This window comes from Pelobates fuscus, chromosome 6, assembly GCF_036172605.1.
Source record: "Pelobates fuscus isolate aPelFus1 chromosome 6, aPelFus1.pri, whole genome shotgun sequence".
Lineage (NCBI taxonomy): Eukaryota > Metazoa > Chordata > Amphibia > Anura > Pelobatidae > Pelobates > Pelobates fuscus.
This window is the reverse complement of record NC_086322.1, coordinates 217,996,312-218,019,118: the sequence shown is the minus strand read 5'-3', so window position 1 is coordinate 218,019,118 and position 22,807 is coordinate 217,996,312. Positions and strand designations below refer to the sequence as shown.

The following is a 22,807-nucleotide window of genomic DNA, read 5'->3' as shown; positions in this document are numbered from 1 at the left end:
AGGTTTTGGTTGGATCAGCTCCAGATCGTCCATTACAGAAGACGCAAACAGATCAATCGTAAAAGTAGAAATAGGCTTGCAATGGCCCATCTGCGTAGTACATTAAAATATAGCCAAACAGGGAAGCGGTTCATGGTCCAGTTACTTCTAGTAGGAACTGTTTTCTGCGGGAACGTTTTAATTTGGCCAACAGAAGGCAGTCACTGGCTAAATATTAAAACAATTATTAATGCATTAATAGACAGAGGCCATAATGTGACAATACTAGTGTCTTCGGGCTCTGCTTATATTGGTCCCAGTGAGCTAAACTATCCAGAGACATATGAGATTTTTAATGTTTCATTTACAAAACGCACTGTTTTTTCCGTGATTAATAATTTTGTTCACCTTTGGACGTATGAAAAACCCAACATAAACTTCTTTCAATTTTGCCAACGATTAAGCAAGTTGACTGTCGAATGGCATAAGCTCAGCAGGCAAATTTGCAACAGTGTACTTAAAAACCAGGAGTTGCTGGCAAAGTTAAAGACACTACAGTTTGATGTTCTGTTATCTGACCCAGTAGCTCCATGTGGGGAATTAGTGGCTACTACATTGGACATTCCTTTTATATATTCCTTGAGGTTCACACCAGGCTCAACAGTGGAACGGCACTGTGGCATGATACCATCACCTCCATCCTTTACTCCCGCTGTTCTGTCAGAGCTAACAGACAGAATGTCCTTCAGTGAAAGGCTGCAGAACTTGGTGTCCTACATAATACAAGATAAAATATTCTGCTCTCTCTGGGAAGAGTGGGATTCGTACTACAGTGAGATTTTAGGTATGTTTTTTTGTTAAATTAAAAAAATGCAATTTATATTTTTTTCATTATAGAAAATGACAATGTTTATCAAGGTAAAACCCTGACGCTAAGTGGTAAATGTAGAGAAACACTGCCAAAAATAGCATGGATTGAACACGTCTTTCCATGGTGGGAAATGTTTGAAAATGAAAATACATACTCTAGATTTTTCAATTCTGTGACAACTATTAAAACTGCGGGGGGTTTCATTAAAAAAAAAAAATGAAAATCCTAGGTATAAGTGATGTTTCCAAAATCATAGCACATACATTTTTTAAAGGTATTATTGTTTTCTGTACTAATCGAGATACAGGAGATTATAGTCTGCAAAAATAAAAAATAAAAAAATAAATTTATATGCATAGTGTATCAGTAATAGAATATATATACAGAATATACACAGTAATAGAATATATATATACAATAGAATATATAGAACAGGTGTGGGCGTAGAAATTGTGAAAGCATTATTCAGGGAAAAAGAGATGATCTTTTCAGCATAAATTATTCATAAACATGTTGACTCACTTATTCGCCTAGCACACTAAATTTTATAAACCGTGAGCTGAAAAAAATAAAATAACCTTAATTTTTCTTTAGTTCTACTAGTTCTTAGTAAAGTAAAAAATTATAGCAGGCAAAAAAAATTGTGAAAAAACTGTTTCTCCTGTTTTATATTTCATTCATTGAAGATGATGATAATGGATAATGATGATTGATGGATGCAGGGCCAGATTAAGAGCCCATTGGGCCTGGTGCTGACAATTTTGATGGGTCTAATTACAGAATCTTATCGACAGAAAACACTGAAAAAATTATATCTCCCAAGCGTCATGTATCTGGTGGAGGTGGTGCTAGAGGGAAACTCACTGCATATAGCTATCAGAAAACACATACCCTGTGCTAATCTCTCGCTTTCATCGTTTAAGTAAATCCATAACACCTAATAGCAGTGTCCAGTGAAGCAGGATTTTGGTGGGCAGGGGAAAAGGGTCGGCCACTGATGTGAATCACATAACCTGAACCACCCAAAGGAACAAACATGCCCAAAAAGGGGTGTTGTCTGTACAAAGAATTAGATGATCAACCTGGCGTGAATGCATGATGACCAACCAAGGGCATACTGTGCAGGCAGCACCCAGAGCGTGGCATAAATGAGTCTAATAATGCACTAGCTCTACGCTTTCTAAGGACTGTCCCCTAGCACTCATTTGCCCACTCCTCTCCTAACCTTCTTACTAGCAGGCAGAAGCTTCTATTATACAGTCTGGGACAAAGAAAAAAGTGTATGTAGTGAGTGTAGAAGAAAGGGAACATGCCAGAGTGTTCAAAGACTGAAGCAGCAAGAGCATTTGCATAGTGTGCAAATACAGCTTTACCTTAACTACATTGTCAGCCAGTCCACACCAGTTTTGTTCCCCTACATCCCTCTTAAGTATCTTTTTTTTTTTTGTCAATCTTTGTTTTCATTGAGGAGTTAGTGCACATAAAACATATGGTATGCATAACATAGAGAGAGCAATATCGATGCTGGAACTCCCGCATATAACAGCCTCTTTTTATGTATTGTGCAACGCTGTATTACTGTGCAGGTTAAACAGGTAGGTACAGTTTAGTGAATGTTAATAAGAGTAGTCGAGCCTTAAGTAGCATATATGGTAGACAGTATTTGTGACAAAGTGCCCTTCGCCACTTGTGCCTGGAGGGGACTACTGGCTAGCCTCCTGCCTTCCGACTAGGGCCCTTGTGCTGATAGCTGTATTTTACCCTGCAATAAGGTTTATTCGTGTATTTCTGCCAGGGTGTTCGGGACTTTCAGTATGTGAGTAGTGCTACCCCAGATAGCTATGCCATGGAGCCTAGTCGTGGAACGAAAGACTATGGAACAGACTTTGGCTCCATGGCGATTGAATTGTATGCATGTGATCTGAGCGCCATTCAGTAATAATGTGCACTCAGATCTAAGCTATCTGGGGATATGTTGCATGTATATGTTTTATGCAGTAATTGTAACATTGTGTAATTTTATGTATTTTTGTAACCATGTGGTTCATGGAGTCTTGCCTCTGTCCTGGGAGATAATTTGATTACTTCCCAATTATCTCCAGGATAGAGAGGATGGATTGTGATGTCACTGTGGGAGTGTTGTCTTTGTATTGTCTGTGATTGGCTGATATCCAATATGTGTCCCATTGTTCCATCAGGTCCCCTAGGGGAGTGTCCACCTGATGGACACTTGCATAAATACCAGGCAGGTAGCCCTCAATAAACCAGACCTACTTGCACCTTTCTTGACGCCTTGGCTCATGTTTGGGGGAAGGGATACCTACACTCTGGGGATTGCTATAATCACTTACTCCCCAGAGTAAGCTCTTGTAATAGCTTGATTTGTTCCTGCTACGCTCTCTGGATTTAGGAGAGGTTCACCCACTGGGAGCTGGATCCTGGTCGTGATCCAGGGTGGGTGAGAGACGGCGAGACCCTGCGCGTGAAGTGGGGTCCACAGTGCTGATGGTGTCGGTTGGAGTGCTCGGAGTCCTCGGCAAGCGCTAGGAGCATCGATTGGCGGAGGTACTCGGTCGGAGTGCCAGCGGTCCGTCACATTTGGTGGCAAGCGGTGGGATGGCGTCCTAGTGCGAGGACCAGCAGCTCGGAGACACCGGTAACATGTGGAGTTATGGATTTATAATTGAGGGCAACACTAGCACTTGTGCAGTGCCCCTGCCTATAGAGGAACTCGAGAGAATGGAGCGACCTAGCGACCGTGCAGCGTCCCCATGTGAAGAGGGGTTTCTCTGGAGATTGCAGACTTGGCCCAGCAGGATGGGCCTGTATCAGAGGAGGGCATACTGGACTGGAGAGATGCCACTCGGAAGGAGCTGTGGTATGAGGCCTTAGAAGAGGTACAGCGGCGGCGGAGAGATAGCCTTCCCAGTGACGAACAGCGGTTCCAGGTACTTGTGGCCCTGCGGTCACCTTTCCTAGGGGAGCAACCCCTGGATGAGTGGGTAATGGAACTGTGGGACCTGATTTGGAAGGAGTTGTGGCTGGATGGAGCTTACCGGGCACTAAAGTGGTACGCCACCCAGCGCAACCCCTGGATGACTAACCACTATCTGCCGGAAGGAGAGGATTATAATGGCCGGGCTTACTGTGGGAGGCCTTTGAGGAGGGCAATGACTTTGGATGCCCCACAGAATGTCGGCTCTGGGACATCCACGACATCAGGGAAATGCTGCTGGATCTTCCCCAAGTGGACGATCTGGGGCCAGACCTGATTCATCTGGTCACAATGGAGTGGGAGCTGGAGCAGAGCTACCAACATCTGTTCAGCTTAGCACAGCAACCAAGTATACTACCAGGAGTAGGGACAGTCAGTCCTGCTCCCCAGCGGCAGTATACTTTGCAGGGAGAGGAGACAATGGGTCTCCCTCCCCAGCGGCGGCCTAAATTCCAGGAGGAGGTGATGATCGATCCCTCCACCATACAGCAGCCAGCATCCTGAGGAGGCGAGGCAACCGGCCTCCCTCTCCAACAGCAGCCAGAGGTACTAGAGGTGAAGGACCTCATAGACTTGGCCTGGGAAGACCCACAGATGGCAGGCGGAGATGGGACCGAGGTCTCTCTGCTGGCCCTACAGGGATGCTGGGCAGCCGGCCCAGATCCCCAGCAGCAGTATACTTTGCCGGGAGAGGAGACAACGGGTCTCTCTCCCCAGCGGTGGTCTGAGTTCTGGGAGGAGGTGATTGTCGATCCCTCCACCTTAGGGCAACCAGCGTCCTAGGGAGTGGGGGCAACCAGCCTTTCCCTCCAACAGCAGCCGGAGATACCAGGAGAGGGGGAAGACAACCCTAACCACACTGGCACAGATGGGACCGCATTCTCTGTGCCAGTCCTACAGGGATGCTGGACGGGCGGTCCAGATCCCCAACCAACCCCGCAGGGATGCCAGGATGAGGAGGTAAGCGAAACTTCCCCTCCCCAGCTACATCTCAACTGGGTCCTGGGGGCAGTGGATGAGCCTGCGATACCCACTGACCCCCTCCCAGCAACAGAGCTGGCATCTGGGCAGAGCGCTGTTAGCCTCTGCCCTTTCTTTCCCCCTGGTCCAGAGCCTGACTTACCACGGGTTACCCCAGCGGAAGAGATGGCAGCAGGGAAGAGCGCCGCTGGCCTCTGCCCCCCAAGCAACACCAGCAGTTTGCCTAGCTGCACCAGAGAGACCGAGAGTGATGCGCTGTCCCACTACAAACTTGAACCTACAGGCCAGTACCATTTATTGTGGGGGGGTTACTCTGCATATTTTTCTTCGTGGGTGGGCTGCCCGACTAACCTAGGTACTGACCGGCAGAATGTCAGGTGCCTGTTTAGTCTTCCCCCCAAAGGGAAGATGTATGACGAAGTTTCACCAACCTAGTGTCTTTGTCAGCTCTCTGCACTCCCAGTGCTCCAAGCCAGCCTTAACTGCTTTCCTTTCTGCACTCCCAGTGCTCCACGCCAGCCTTGACTGCTTTCCTTTTGCACTCCCAGTGCTCAGTCTCCTTGACTCTCTCACTGGAGAGAACAGCCTCTCTCCCACCTGCTTCCAGGGAGGAAGCCAGCAATCCCCCTTTACCTGCCTAGCAGGGAGGGGTTTATTCCCACTGCTACAGCTGATTATCTGCAGCTGAGCAGTGGGTTGGAGACAGTTCCAAAAAACTCTGGCCTGAACCTTATTTCTCCCAGTTGTGTATAAACTGAGGAGTGGAGCATTGGCCCACCCTGCTCTCCAAATGCTCCACCCCAGGGGCCCATAACTAAATGTTGGTTTGTGTTGCCTACAACACAAACTACATGTACTTCCCCTGGAGTTAAAGGGCCTCTCTGCCTTCACTTTATCACAGTAGTAATTGTAACATTGTGTAATTTCATGTATTTTTGTAACCATGTGGTTCATGGAGTCTTGCCTCTGTCCTGGGAGATAATTTGATTACTTCCCAATTATCTCCAGGATAGAGAGGAGGGATTGTGATGTCACTGTGGGAGCATTTTCTTTGTATTGTCTGTGATTGGCTGATATCCAATATGTGTCCCATTGTTTCATCAGGTCCCCTAGGGGAGTGTCCACCTGGTGGACACTTGCATAAATACCAGGCAGGTAGCCCTCAATAAACCAGACCTACTTGCACCTTTCTCGAAGCCTTGGTTCATGTTTGGGGGAAGGGATACCTACACTCTGGGGATTGCTATAAATACTTACTCCCCAGAGTAAGCTCTTGTAATAGCTTGATTTGTTCCTGTTATGCTCTCTGGATTTAGGAGAGGTTCACCCACTGGGAGCTGGATCCTGGTCGTGGATCCAGGGTGGGTGAGAGACGGCGAGACCCTGCGCAGCTGCCTCGCTGGAAGTGGGGTCCACAGTGCTGATGGTGTCGGTTGGAGTGCTCGGAGTCCTCGGCAAGAGCTAGGAGCATCGATTGGCGGAGGTGCTCGGTCGGAGTGCCAGCGGTCCGTCACAGTATTCTATCCATGAGATTAATAACACACTCTGCTTAACAAGGTATACATGCAAGATTTTTGTGGTATATGTCATTTTGCTAGTTCTGCACAATTGTACAATAGGTTAGAGGTATCAAGCAAGCTAACTATCAGAGTTTCCATACTTAAGCAAGAGCATGTAAAGAGTAGTTAAAAAAAACAAAAAAAACAATTGCAGCTCCATCAGCCCCTATGTTAATCATATTTTTTGTGTTGTACTGTAGAAGCTTTATTGAATTTCTACTTTAATATATGTTCTAAAGAAGACAGAAAAAAAAGGTAATTAAGCTGCACCATCTTTTTTTATGCATTTAGTACCGTATTTAGTTCATTGACTTTGTCAAAGAAAATGATACCTTTTATACTTTACCTGCTGTACATCGCAAAACATATTATTTTAATAAAATGTATAGAGATTTGTACATGCACTAGCTGAGAGAGAAGTGATTTACAAAAAAGTCAAAATCTCCCTAGCATGGCACCATTGTGTGATCCGTTTTTACAGGGTTAAATGACAAAAATGAATGAATGGAGTTTTTGTGCGTTGACAATCTCACATTTCAAAAATGTAGGTCAAAATAGCCAAGATTGATTTAATTTTCCCCCTCAACCTCTGTTATTTTGACTGAACTGTATAACACTCTATATCACACTTTAACACTCTATATAACATTTGTGCACTATATCACAAAGGCTGTTTATTAATTAATTAGATTGTAGGTTTTATGACATAACAAGGCAGAACATCAAACAGTTTATTCAAAGTGGTATTGTTAAAAAATTGTCAAAGATTAAATATATAGTATTTATCAGGCTATTTAAGAACGGGTCTCAGTTACAATATGTCCTCATTACATTCTCAATTGCTTAGGATAATTATATCAGTTGAACTTTATTTCTTTCTGTTTATTTTAAAGGGTTACTACCACAGTTTTGGAGGTGGGGGGCCTTTTCGGTATAACATACCCTATTGGGTACTATGGATTAGGTCAGGGGTAGGCAACCTACGGCACTAGTGCCATGCACGGCACTCGAGGTGTCTTTGCACGGCACTCAAGGCTGCTAGAGCCAAACAGGCTCTGTCCTATCAGGAGTCCCAGTAAAACTTCAGATATCTGTTAATACGAAGAGGTGGTGAAGGACAATCCATTGTATTGTAGCACATAGAGGAAGTGATCTCAGATCACTTCCTCCCAGCACTTGTTAATGGGAATCCACACTGTAGTAGAGCAGCCTGCAGCTGCTGTTGCAGCTCCTATACTTGAGCTATACCTGGCCGGCATGGTCCCCACTGGAACCTAGGGAAGCCACCCACACTGCTAGATATACACAGAAATGCAGAATAACCGTCCCCTCATACAAATAATACGAACAGCCCACACACAAACATACACACAATCCCCACAAACGCAACACCACTAACAATCCACATACATGCACACAACCCTGCATGCAACCTCTCACATGCAGTACCCCAAACAGCCCCCACACACTACCAAAGTATACACACCTCAAATTAAAAAAATAGGATCGGCACGCCACGCAACATCACAATCCTATATCGGCACAGTGCTGCTAAAACGTTGCCTACCCCTGGATTAGGTCATTCCCTCGTTTGCAGAATAACCTGCAAAAATAAGCATTTTACTTCCCTAGAATATTTCCCTGGAACATAGCTCCCGGAGCTGACTTCCGGGCCTTTGTCTGACGTCACATGGGTCACATGTGATCCAATTACAGGCTTTTCATAGAGCAATCTGAGTAGGCAAGGGAAAAGAGTTGTGGCGGTATACTCTCCAGAAGATGGGTTACTAACGCCTCAGTCGCCCCTTCTGAGTTGTGACTAGCTCCAGAGTGATTATAGCATCCTGCACAGGTTACAGCGATCTCACCCAAGCACTAGTCGAGACTTTTTGAAGGGTGAAGAAGAACTGGTTTATTAAGGCAAGGAACACTGAAGTTATACACAGACCCCCCAGCAGGTGGTCTCCATTTAAAGTAACATAAGCCAGGCGTCACTGTGTCTGGAAGATAATTGTGTCAACTCTCTGATAAACAAATTATCTCCCGGACACAGAGAGCCGAACATACAAAAAACCCGAAAATACATACAATGCAGTATCACACCCCCACATGCCATACATCCCCGGAAAGGTCTTTCTGGAGCGCCAAATCTGTTCCAAAAACTCTAGCCCGAATTAGGTGGAAGCCCAATGTTCAGTGATCTGGCACAAAGCTCCAGTGGGCTGGGTAGAATTTCCCGGTCACCAGCACGGTGCTTTCTGCGAATACAAGGAGCTCCCCTAAGTTTTAGATGTAATTTGATGAGACTTCCTCTCCTCTATAACCCCTCCAATTAGCGCTCTGAAATATGATCCTGGAACTTAGAGTGCTCTGTTAAACATTTTAGCGGATCACGGTGGTTGCAGTTCTAAGTCCATCACAGCATTGCCTCAATCCATCTCAGCCACTCCCTGTCCCAGGGTCTTGGTGTCCAGGCATAGCAAAGCAAATCTCTGCACTGAAATTACCTAAAATGGCAACGGGCCACACTCTAATGGCTCCTGTAACCCAACATGCACAGACAAGGCCTCTCAGCAGATTCCTAGCTCGCTACGACCAGCTGTGCTCTGAATTTTGGCAGCACTTGGCGGAGAAACAGGCAGGCGATACCTGCACAAAGAACTCGCAGATACTACATCAGACGCTGCAAAAAAGTAACCCGGCGGGTGTTTATGGAGCGGGCCTGGCTAGACCCTTGAGGAAAAAGAACAGAGCACGGATACATCACACACCTAAGTAAACAACAAACCATGAATCCATCTACCCAGCATTGCTTCCAAGCCCGAAGGCAAGGTGTACAGTGACATATAGGCTTCTCAGGTATTGCTACTTGCCTCACATCTATTACAGGGTCCTGACTCTGAGGGTCGGCAGGCAGGTACTGGGGACTGCCCCACAGCTATCTCCAATAACACTTAATGCATTTATAGGCTTCTTCAGAAGTGTAAATCCTAATAGAAAAGTCACAGTTTACATAGGCAGTATATGCTTAATCACTAAAGCCCGGTATGCTGCTTAATTGTCAATCCTCTGGGTTTGCGTGCGCCACCCGTAAATGACGCGCCGCGAACCTCCTTGTAGCTTCCTGGGAAATGTAGTGTTTCCTCGCAGCTGGATCTCAATCTCGTTCGGTCACATTGAGCATGCGTCACGTTCATTACTTCCGTCACAGGATGTGATGTATGGTAGATGTGTCAACTGCATAGACATAGAACACATAGACGCCGCACGTCTATGGCATTGTGTGCTGGGCGGCGAGGAATGCGGCAGCCAACTTGGACCGGTCGCCGCTCTACTGAAGCTATTGAAGAACCCATAGAAAGTCCATCTCACAAAAGGTAAGTGAAGGACTTGAGGTACTTAATACCCCTACCCCTTAATACACCTAGTCCTACCCCTTAATACTCCTACCCCATGTCATTAATACCCCTACCCCAGCCTATCCCAGCACACATAGCCATTAATACCCCTACCCCAGCACACACAGTGTTAATACCCCTACCCCAGCACACACAGTGTTAATACCCCTACCCCAGCACACTATGTGTATTAACACTGTGTGCTGGGGTAGGGGTATTAACACTGTGTTAATACCCCTACCCCAGCACACTATGTGTATTAACACTGTGTGCTGGGGTAGGGGTATTAACACTGTCTGTGCTGGGGTAGGGGTATTAATGACTATGTGTGCTGGGATATGGGTAGTAACACTGTAGGGGTATTAATGACATGGGGTAGGGGTATTAAGGGTAGGGGTATGTTCGGCTCTCTGTGTCCGGGAGATAATTTGTTTATCAGAGAGTAAACTAGGGGTATTAAGGGGTAGGGGTATTGAGGACTAGGGGTAGGGGTATTAAGGGGTAGAAAAAGGGGTAAGGTTAGCGCTAATAATATATTGAACAGGCAGCAACCTTTAGAGGGTAACCCTCTAACCCTCTATATAAAAGATACACAGTAAAAAGAGAGAAAGGTTGCGCCAAAAATAAAATAAATAAATAAAAGATAAAAATTAAAACAACAATAAAAATATAAAAATATAAAAATAGGTAAAATATAGAATAGTAGGTAAGTTCCAATGGGTGTCTGGAGATAACATAGGTATAGTCACTAATTCCGCTGTGGGGGTAGGTTCTCTTGTTGTAGTAGTTCCCACCGTCTTGTGATATGGAAGACACAAGGTGAAAGGACTAATCGTGCGGAGTGTATACACTTAATGTGACAGTATTGAAAATATATATGTTACACTCACATTTAGGTGAGCTATAGCCAGCTCAGGGTTTGTAGGCATATAGCGGTATAATCCCCGCTTACGGGATATATTGGTGCTTGTCCTCCAAGGGGTACGCCCAACTCTCAGGAGAAGAAGGAGATAAAAACAGCAGATAGTGCTCTCTGATGATATTTAAAGGTGGTAAATAAAATAAGATAAAATATACTCACAAGTAAAGTGCAGGTCACACTGCACTTTAGAAATAGCGTTAGTGGTATAATCCCCACTTCAGGATATGTAAAAAAATAAAATAAATAGTAATAATAGTGTGTAGAAAATGATAGTGGTACAATTATCTAACCAAAAATCATTTATTTTAAAATAACACAATATAAATAACCATTTAACGCGTTTCACCGCTGGGGCTTTATCAAAAATGGAATAACATATAACCTGGCACATAAAGAATTTATATAGGTACACTAGTACTTTAAAAAATGGCGCCAAGATGACATCATTACTTGGCAGCCAATCAGAATCATACAGTTTACATTTTACAAAAAACAAATAAAAACTTTGAATAAAAGTATGCATCTTAATATACTGTATACCCTATCCTTGTGGGTTGAATTATACTTTAAAACGAGGTTTTAAAACATAGTTATAATAAATGTACAAATTGCGCGTCACGTGACTCGCACAGCATCTTGGGGAATGTAGTGTGCGAGTCACGTGATCTGCGTGAGATGGCTGGTGAGGTAGTGCAGCCGTCCTATTGGTGGGCGGCATGCACTCCTCTAACAGTGGAACGGAGATCAGCACGTGACCCGCGGCCAATAGGAAAGTAGTGTGCGGGTCACGTGGTCGGCAGATCGGCGAAAGGGCGCATGGGAAATGTAGTTTTAAGCGCCCTTTCGTCTGTGGATCGGTATAAATGAGGAAATAGGGAAAATTCATAATGTCTATGAATATAAATAGACATAATGTATAGATTAGTTTGTCACTAGGTAAAAACACTATAGTTAAACATGTTATATATACACATATAGGAGAAATTGATTATAGTAGTATAAATAGGGGGGGGGGAATTAATTTGGGGCATATGTATAAAAAATCAAATGTATAAAAAATAGTGTGTATATAATCATTGGAGTACATAAAACAATTTAAAATATGATAACACATTTTAAGAGCCATTTTAAAAGGAATATTCATAAAATAACTTAAGATATAGTAAAACATTTGAAGAGCCATTATATGATAAAATGATATTAATAGGGATAATTCATAGTAATAAATAAAAACATAGGAAAGCTATATAGAAAAGTGATGATAGTGGGAATCATATGTACATACTGCAACTGTAATGCATACATTAAATACGTTTTAACATATATATATATGCTGCAAATAGCAGTGAAAATGCTGTCAGGTTGGGGGTATCCTAGACTATAATGCCGTAGGTAACAACTATAAATAGGATAGCCCCAAACTGACAGCAAAGAAATAAAAGTGATAAAATAATTAAATAACAGTGATATTGTCATAAGAAATTAAATAGATCAAAATCAACGTTAAGACCTTGGGTGGTCAAAGTTTGTAAATTGAACACCCACTCCATTTCTAATCTTCCTAGAATATTTTTCATATTGCCACCTCTCCAGGGCATCTTGCATTTCTTGATTCCTATACATTTAAGGAATTTAGGGTCCCGATTATGTTTGGCAAAATGCTTAGATACAGAGTGGTTGGGATATCCGTTCTTTATATTTCTGCAGTGTTCTGCTAATCTAGTTTTAAGACATCTGGTGGTCATACCCACATATTGGAGGCCACAAGGGCACTCCAATAGATAAATAATGTTGGTGGTATTGCAGCCAATAAAATCTTTTATAGTATAGTTTTTCTTGGTACTATTAGATCTGAAGCTAGTAACTTTGGACTGTGTGGAGGGGTCAGTACTCTTGCATACAATGCATCTTTTGCATTTGTAAAATCCTTTAGCTCCATCTAAAAAGGTGTGTTGGGTATTTTTGATGTCTTTAGTGTAATTATTAATCAAAATGGATCTAAAATTGGGTGCACCTCTAAAAACAATTTTCGGTTGTGTTGGTAAAATGTCTTTCAGGAGATCGTCTTGTCTTAGGAGATGCCAATGCTTTTTGATTGTTTTCTTAATAAAACCACTTTTGTTATTATAGTTAAAAATTATCGGGAGGATGGGAGCTTCTGTATTATTTTTATCCTTATAGGTGAGAAGGCTCTCTCTCGATTTCTCTTTCACTGTTTGTGTAGTGTTATCCAATTTTGTGGGGGAATAGTTTTTTTCTTTAAATAGTTTTTTTAAAAGAAGTGATTGTTCGGTAAAATCATCAATATGGGAACAATTGCGTCGTATTCGTAAAAACTGACTTTTAGGTGCACTCTCAAGCCATGGTTTGTAGTGACAACTGGTGTGATCAATTGCAGTGTTGGTGCATACTTTTTAAAAAAATGTTTTAGTGTGTATTGTACCTTCCTTGATAAAAATACATAAATCTAAAAAGTTGATTATTTCTTTACTATATTCACATGTTAAAACAATCCCTCTATTGTTTGAATTAAGATGGCATATAAAAGAGTTAAGTGAGTCCTCCGAGCCTTTCCATATAAAAAACAAATCATCAATATATCTAAAATAGGAGACCAGGTTTTGCTCCCAGGCATGCCGTCCCCAAATGGCGCTGGATTCCCAGTCTGCCATAAAGAGGGCGTCATAGCTGGGAGCAAACCTGGTCCCCATAGCTGTCCCCCTCTTTTGAAGATAAAATGAATCATAAAACCAAAAATAGTTATTAGTTAAAATGATGTCAATACCTTCTACAATAAAATCAATCTGAGTATCTGGAATTCTCTTTTCATTGGATAACATAGTTTTGACAGCATTGCATCCAAGTTGATGAGGGATAATGGTATATAATGAAGTGACATCACATGTAACAAGTATAAAATCTGGTTCCCAATTAAAACTGTTTAAAAATCTCAGCAATGACATCTTTCAAATAGGATTTCGTAAGTTTTACTGCTGGTTGTAGTAAGATATCAATATACTGAGATAAATTACACAGTGGAGAGTTGATCCCGGATACAATGGGTCTGCCTGGGGGATTTTTAGCATCTTTATGTATTTTTGGTAAGAAGTAAATTACCGGAATCCGAGGATATTTTAAAAACAGATAATCGAATTCTTTTTTGTTTATAATATTTCCATCTAGTCCTTTTTGTAAAAAGGTGATTACTTTTTGCTGTATAGAGGATGTAGGGTCACTAGATAGCTTTTCATTTTCTTTTTGTTAAAATCTCTTAGTACAGACTTCTCAAACATCACGAGTGGGGCTGATTTAAAATGATAGGGATAAAAAGTGGATTTTGGTCAGTGTTAATATAAAAAGGTTTGTCAATGGAGGTAGGAGGAGGGGGAGATGAGGGATTAGGGGGATTAGTATCTGGATTATGTACATTAAAAAATCTTTTGAGTGTAGCTTTCCGTACAAATTTATTTACATCTAAAAATGCTTCAAAAGGTTTAAAAGAGTTAGTTGGAGCATATTTTAGTCCTTTACTTAAAACTGAAATCTGTGCTGCATTTAAAACTTTTTGTGATAAGTTAAAAATACCGGCGTCTGACTCGTTTGGTGCAATCATTGTCTTTCTAATCTCTCTTTTTTGCTGTCTTCTGCCACTCCGTTTGCCTCTGGGCTTAGAGTTCTTTTCTTTGCTCTTGTTGGGTATGGTGTGTTTATAAAAGTGTTGGAGTGTGTCTGAATCTCTAAAAAATGATCTTCAACAGTCCAAAGTTACTAGCTTCAGATCTAATAGTACCAAGAAAAACTATACTATAAAAGATTTTATTGGCTGCAATACCACCAACGTTATTTATCTATTGGAGTGCCCTTGTGGCCTCCAATATGTGGGTATGACCACCAGATGTCTTAAAACTAGATTAGCAGAACACTGCAGAAATATAAAGAACGGATATCCCAACCACTCTGTATCTAAGCATTTTGCCAAACATAATCGGGACCCTAAATTCCTTAAATGTATAGGAATCAAGAAATGCAAGATGCCCTGGAGAGGTAGCAATATGAAAAATATTCTAGGAAGATTAGAAATGGAGTGGGTGTTCAATTTACAAACTTTAACCCCCCAAGGTCTTAACGTTGATTTTGATCTATTTAATTTCTTATGACAATATCCCTGTTATTTAATTATTTTATCACTTTTATTTCTTTGCTGTCAGTTTGGGGCTATCCTATTTATAGTTGTTACCTACGGCATTATAGTCTAGGATACCCCCAACCTGACAGCATTTTCACTGCTATTTGCAGCATATATATATATGTTAAAACGTATTTAATGTATGCATTATAGTTGCAGTATGTACATATGATTCCCACTATCATCACTTTTCTATATAGCTTTCCTATGTTTTTATTTATTACTATGAATTATCCCTATTAATATCATTTTATCATATAATGGCTCTTCAAATGTTTTACTATATCTTAAGTTATTTTATGAATATTCCTTTTAAAATGGCTCTTAAAATGTGTTATCATATTTTAAATTGTTTTATGTACTCCAATGATTATATACACACTATTTTTTATACATTTGATTTTTTATACATATGCCCCAAATTAATTCCCCCCCCCTATTTATACTACTATAATCAATTTCTCCTATATGTGTATATATAACATGTTTAACTATAGTGTTTTTACCTAGTGACAAACTAATCTATACATTATGTCTATTTATATTCATAGACATTATGAATTTTCCCTATTTCCTCATTTATACCGATCCACAGACAAAAGGGCGCTTAAAACTACATTTCCCATGCGCCCTTTCGCCGATCTGCCGACCACGTGACCCGCACACTACTTTCCTATTGGCCGCGGGTCACGTGCTGATCTCCGTTCCACTGTTAGAGGAGTGCATGCCGCCCACCAATAGGACGGCTGCACTACCTCACCAGCCATCTCACGCCGATCACGTGACTCGCACACTACATTCCCCAAGATGCTGTGCGAGTCACGTGACGCGCAATTTTTACATTTATTATAACTATGTTTTAAAACCTTGTTTTAAAGTATAATTCAACCCACAAGGATAGGGTATACAGTATATTAAGATGCATACTTTTATTCAAAGTTTTTATTTGTTTTTTGTAAAATGTAAACTGTATGATTCTGATTGGCTGCCAAGTAATGATGTCATCTTGGCGCCATTTTTTAAAGTACTAGTGTACCTATATAAATTCTTTATGTGCCAGGTTATATGTTATTCCATTTTTGATAAAGCCCCAGCGGTGAAACGCGTTAAATGGTTATTTATATTGTGTTATTTTAAAATAAATGATTTTTGGTTAGATAATTGTACCACTATCATTTTCTACACACTATTATTACTATTTATTTTATTTTTTCCTGGCATTTTTATACTACATATCCTGAAGTGGGGATTATACCACTAACGCTATTTCTAAAGTGCAGTGTGACCTGCACTTTACTTGTGAGTATATTTTATCTTATTTTATTTACCACCTTTAAATATCATCAGAGAGCACTACCTGCTGTTTTATCTCCTTCTTCTCCTGAGAGTTGGACGTACCCCTTGGAGGACAAGCACCAATATATCCCGTAAACGGGGATTATACCGCTATATGCCTACAAACCCTGAGCTGGCTATAGCTCACCTAAATGTGAGTGTAACATATATATTTTCAATACTGTCACATTAAGTGTATACACTCCGCACGATTAGTCCTTTCACCTTGTGTCTTCCATATCACAAGACGGTGGGAACTACTACAACAAGAGAACCTACCCCCACAGCGGAATTAGTGACTATACCTATCTTATCTCCAGACACCCATTGGAACTTACCTACTATTCTGTATTTTACCTATTTTTATATTTTTATATTTTTATTGTTGTTTTAATTTTTATCTTTTATTTATTTATTTTATTTTTGGCGCAACCTTTCTCTCTCTTTACTGTATTAAGGGGTAGGACTATTGAGGACTAGGGGTAGGGGTATTAAGGGGTAGGACTAGGGGTATTAAGGAGTAGGGGTATTGAGGACTAAGGGTATGAAGGGGTAGGGTATTAAGTGCCCCAAATCCTTCACTTACTTTTTGGGAGATGGACTTTCTAAGGGTTCTTCAATAGCTTCAGTAGAGCGGCGACTGGTCCAAGATGGCTGCCGCATTCCTCGCCGCTCAGCACACAATGCGGCATCTATGTGTTCTATGTCTATGGTTCTTTAGATACTCTGTTGGCCATTTTCAGTATCATAGGATAAAATAGGGATTGTAAATGGAAAATGGAAATGACAAATATATATATATATATATATATATATATATAGATAGCGAATAATTGAAGTGATATTACACTTGGAATCCTGTTTGTATAGGACTATAATTAATAAGTCTCAAATGGTAATCATTTTATGATATTAAAATTGTAAACATATTAAAATAACTAGGGAAGTCATAAGTGCAAATTTGCATTTAAAGTGCTAGATGTAACATCTCTATAAACTTAGACTGGTACAGTGCACAAAACAAAGTTAATAAAAAATATACATAACTTATATTATTTGAAAATTTCAATAAGGTAGCAAACAGGTGGTACCTAGTCCCAACAAGAATGGTTAAAATAGATAGTAACATCTCATATATATGTTGGAGATTCAATGTATCAGTTGGCAACTATATTCATGTGTGAGTTGTCCAAATATCAAGAAACTATGGGACTGTGTGTTAAATTTTTTCTTTAAGTTCGACGATATTGAGATACAGAGATCTCCTCAGTCAGTATTATTACATTTGCTTTGGCCAACTATGACAAGGAAACAACAATATATAACCATACATAGTTTAATGGCAGCAAAAGCTCTCCTGGCTAGAAATGGGAAACAACAAATTAACAACGTATTACCAATGGAAAACCCAACTGGTATTGCAATTTAGAATGGAGATGGGGGTGGGTTGGATAACTAATAAATCATCTAAAAATAAATCATTTAGAGAAGCCTGTTTACATAACACACTTACCCTAATAGAAGAAAACCCTGTACATTAAAAAAATTGTAAGACTTTTATCTTTTATGTTTTATTCTTCTCCTTGAGGTCCTTTAACCCCTTCCCAACCTTGGACGTACCAGGTACGTCTGCCAAAAAATGAATGGTCATTAACGACTTCGGACGTACCTGGTATGCAAATAGCAAATAGACACTTACCTGATTGCTGGCAATCCCAATCGAAGTCCTTGGAGTGCTATCATTACTACATTTCTATTATTTGGCTGTTAAGCACCGGGCTCTAACTCCCTATCCTGGAGTGCAAGCAATTGGAGATATATATATATATGTATAATATATTTTAAAATAATTAAAGCATTTTATATTATAATATATTATACATATATCTGATTTCATTATAAGTGTACTTTGAGATATATACACATATATATATATATATATATACACATACACAAACAAGCATTCCCTGCTTTACATACACTCACTTTAAGTACCCTCGCGAGTACAGACATACCCGCGAGTGTACGTAAAAGTGCCTCGCGAGTACAGACACTCCTCTGTCTGCAAATGAACAGGAAACGGAAGGTTCTATTCTCGCCCGGAGCAGCTCTGTTCAGTGTCTTTGGGGCAAGAACTTTTCACACCTTCTGACATGGTACAGGTTAATCATCTTAAATTTACAATGCCTACTCCTAGCTGACCATATATATATATATTTTCTGCCCATACATTGTCCATATTCTGCAATCGGCACCAGCGAAAGTGTTTACCCTGCCATTTTCTATAATTATAGCTTGCCTGCATTAGCCACAATTCTGAGAATCCAAAGTTAAACCATAAATGCTTGTGATGAAGAGGCATTTCTAAACAAAGTGTGCGAATAAGCTGCTAACAAACTCCCAGTTTAAGGTTGTCAAATGAGTAAAACATTAAAGATAAATGGTACAATCTGGAATTAGATATTTTGTTTTCTTTTTTTTTTTACTGAATAAAACCCACGGGAAATCACTAAAATCACTGGTGATAAAATCACTGGAAATCTGCAGTTGCAGCATCAGTTATGCCTGTAAATTACTATTGCAATGCTTTAAGTACATTTTCGTTTTACATACATGCTCTTGTCCCATTGTGTACTTAAAGTTGGGTATGCCTGTATTTATATACATACACATATTATATGTGTGTATATATATATATATATATATATACACACACACACACACACACACACACACACACACACACACACACACACACACACACACACACATACACATACATACATACATACATACATACATACACCAAAAGTTCCTTGCACACAGACTCAATGAAGCAAAAAGCATTTAAAAGAAGATCAACATTTCAGTCCATGTACTGGACCGCAATACACGTTCATTAGGCGATCGATGTTTACACAGGTTGGCAGGGTAACAGACTTTGCATCATCACGCACCGGGGGGCGGAGCAGGCAGGCGTATGTACACTCCTCACACCGGGATGCTCTCGGCACTGCACTCTCACCTGGGGTGAGTCATAATGCTCTAATTTTCCTGATTATTTGGCTATATAAACTTAATGGATACACTGTTGGTATGTTCTTGATCCTGAGGAAAGTCCAGTACATGGACTGAAACGTTGATCTTCTTTTAAATGAATCTTCAATAAATCAGTTTTAATTCTTGTGAAGACCGTGAGTGCTCACCTTTCTGCATATTCATATAAATGTTAAGGCTTTGCCTGAAGTTGTGAGAGGGGCATATGGACTACCTCAGTATCATTGGTCTGTCGATCTACATGCAAGAAAGAGAATTTAAAAAAAAATTATAGTATCAGACCGAGGGGGAAGGTTTCTTATTTGGACTATTTAAGGAACCTCCATTCTCCAACTGGAGGACTAACCCCATAGGTGTGGTCACCAGGAAAACCTCAGGCAAACCAAGATTGATCATAGATCTTTCCGCACCTCACTCTTTGGGTATTCCCAGTCTTAACTCCTTGATTCCCTCAGAGGAGTTTTCGCTGCAGTATTCCACAATTAGCAACGCAATTGACGTAGTCATTAATACAGGGATTGGGGCCTGATCCGTAAAATAGACATTGTTAACCCCTTAAGGACCAAACCTCTGGAATAAAAGGGAATCATGACATGTCACACATGTCATGTGTCCTTAAGGGGTTAAAGCCTTCAAATTGCTACCCATTCAACCAGCTCCATGGCATCTGCACGGTATCAAATGGAAGGGTCTATACTACTTTTTCACAAGGCTCACCTTCGGGTCGAAAAGTAGCAGGTGCCATACAGTAATCCACTACCTGGATGACTTACTGTTTATTGAGAACAATTCCTCCACCCAGGCAACTTAAACAAAGCCATTAAGCTATTTCATTCCTTAGGCGTACCGGTCTCTCCCAGCAAAACTGAAGGTTCCGACACCATAGTTAGTTTCCTGGGTATTCACCTCGATTCCGTGGTCATGGAAGCCAGCCTCACGTTAGATAAAATAACTCATACATACGGTGGTTCATCATTTGACGATTACCACCGGTCCTTTTCTGCAAGGGCGTCTGCCATCCTGGCTCAGTTCAACATCAAAACCGATTGGAGCAGAATGGACACTGAGCTGTTTTGCAGGCACTTCGCCGGACTGAGGACACCAACTTGTGCAATCTGCGCATCCACCGCGCATGCCACAGACTATTGTCCGATCTCCGCCGACATCAATCCTACCATGGCTCTCCCAGGCGCCAGAGCCAAGTTTGACAATCCGGCAAAGGATAAGCTGGGTCATGCAAATGTATATTTAGGAAAATCTCAGGTGTGTAACAATTTCAATGAAGATACCTGCGGTTATAGTGCTTGCCGCTTGTTGCATGTATGTTCTCACTGCTTTAGGGCCCATTCTAAGTCTATGTGCTCAAATAAAATGCATGCTTAACCTTATCTGACCTCGGTAAATGTTGGTTCTCTGGCTAGCTCTTTAACCACTCACCCTTCCAGATACTTGGTTGATTTCTTAATAACGGGATTCACGCATGGTTTTCATACTGGTATTATTCACATGCCAACAGGTATTGTGGAGTGCAACAACCTCCAATCACCTATGGCCGCTCTTGATACACTGTTACACAAAAGTCATATTATCAAGCTATACTTAACGGGCATTCAACACCATATGTATTCATATTTTCCATACAACACCAGTTTTCTTTCTTCTTACCCAATCAAGACCATACTTAAAGGCATACACAAAGCCAGCGGTTCTACTCCGCATCAAAGGTTACCCATTGATAAACAGCTGTTCAAGGCCATATCGGACTTACTAGATGCAACCCCTTTTGAACCTATCACCAATACGGTCATTAAAGCTACAATCTACCTAGCCTTTTTTGGGTTCCTTAGACCACGCAAATTTACCATCCATAGCAAAAATCACTCCCATGAATGCCTCAAATGCTTCTACTTGGTTAGACATCACGATCATTATGTACTGTCACTATCCGGTACCAAGACTAGTCAGCTGGGACAACCGGTTCAGTTCATATATAACCCTTCTCAAAACAGATGGTGCCCAGTGAAGGTTTTGGAGGCGTATCTCCTCTCCCTACCTATATCATCAGACACACATTTGCTGTCACTTCACAGGGCAGTCCTAACTACATCAAAGTTCATGTTGTACGTATGATTGTTACTAACAAGGCTGGGTTTAAATCCTAGTAGATATTCCAGACTCTCGTTCAGGGTAGGGGCCGCATCTACGGCCTGCAGCAGGACATTCCAGTCCATGTTATTAAATCACTAGGTCGATGGAAGTCATCCACCTTCTCAGTATACATACCGCAACCCATACAGGAGAGGTGGAGAACTTTTGAAAAATTGTCAACTTAAGGTATTTTTTTGTATTAAGTTCATTGTATTAAAATTTTCTTTGGCAAGATACTTCTTCCTTTTTGGCCACTTTATTTACTGGCCTACTGAATACGTTGATTCCGGCACACTTCAACCAACTTTGTCCTATAACATGTTGCATCACTACACAACTTTGCACACACATTCTACATATATATTTAACTATTAACTACATAATTATTTGATTTTTTTCATTATAATTTGAGGGACCTGCCTGACAACCCAGGCATACAGTTCAGAGAATTAAATTGGCAAGCCCTATGTTTAACCCCGTAACTTTCCAAAACACCATAAAACCTTTACATGGGGGGGTATTGTTATACTCGGGAGTCTTCTCTGAACACAATTATGAGTTTTTAAAACAGTAAAACTTATCAGGACAATGAGATCACCAGTAAAATTGCAGTTTTGCCAAAAACAAATTTAAACATTAACTTTGGCAAGCGTCTGTGTCTAAGTGGCTACTACAAAAGACTGGAAATACCCCATTTTGAATATCCTGGGTTGTCTAAGTTTTCAAATGGTATGTCATGGTGGGGTTAATTTTCATTTCTGGGCTGCCATACCGTGTCAAAGGCAACATAGACAATCTGGCAAATAGCTATTTAAAAAAACAGAAATTGGCAAATCTTATTTTTGACCCTGTAACTTTCCAAATCACCATAAAACCTGTACTCGAGGGGTACTGTTGTATTCGTGAGACATTACTCTACACAAATATGAGTGTTTCAGAGCAAAAAGTATTCTACTGATATCATCGGTGAAATGGCAGTTTATCTGTGAAAAAAGCAAAAAAAACCTAATGTAAACGCTAATGTTGGCTAGGGTTTGTGACTAAGTGGCTACTTAAGGGGTTAAAACGACTGGACATACCCCATTTTCAATACAGTAGGTTGTCTACATTTACAAATGGTATGCCATGATGGGGTTAATTTTTATTCCTTGGCTGCCATACGGTCTTAAAGGCAACATAGGCCCAGCAAACCATGGAAAAGGGGAAAGCCCTACATTTGACCCCTGTAAGTTTGCAAAAACCCATAAAACCTGTACATTGGGGGCACTGTTGTACTCAGGAGATGTTGCTATTCGCATTGACACTTGAACCCTTCCTCAACAAGGTCAGATGCCACGAAAATAGCCATGGCCTACACATCTGTGGCAACGTATTTC

At 40.9% G+C, this 22,807-nt stretch overlaps 1 protein-coding gene across 1 annotated transcript in view; it reads left to right on the top strand.

Annotated features, from left to right (window-relative positions):
- LOC134614698 (UDP-glucuronosyltransferase 2A1-like) overlaps window positions 1-22,807 on the top strand; it is a 139,822-nt gene that overhangs the window by 3,907 nt on the left and 113,108 nt on the right. Inside the window, exon 2 of the mRNA XM_063458744.1 lies at window positions 3-823. Within this exon, the coding sequence (XP_063314814.1) occupies window positions 82-823 (742 nt within the window). The 5' untranslated portion in view covers window positions 3-81. The remainder of the gene's footprint in view (window positions 1-2; window positions 824-22,807) is intronic.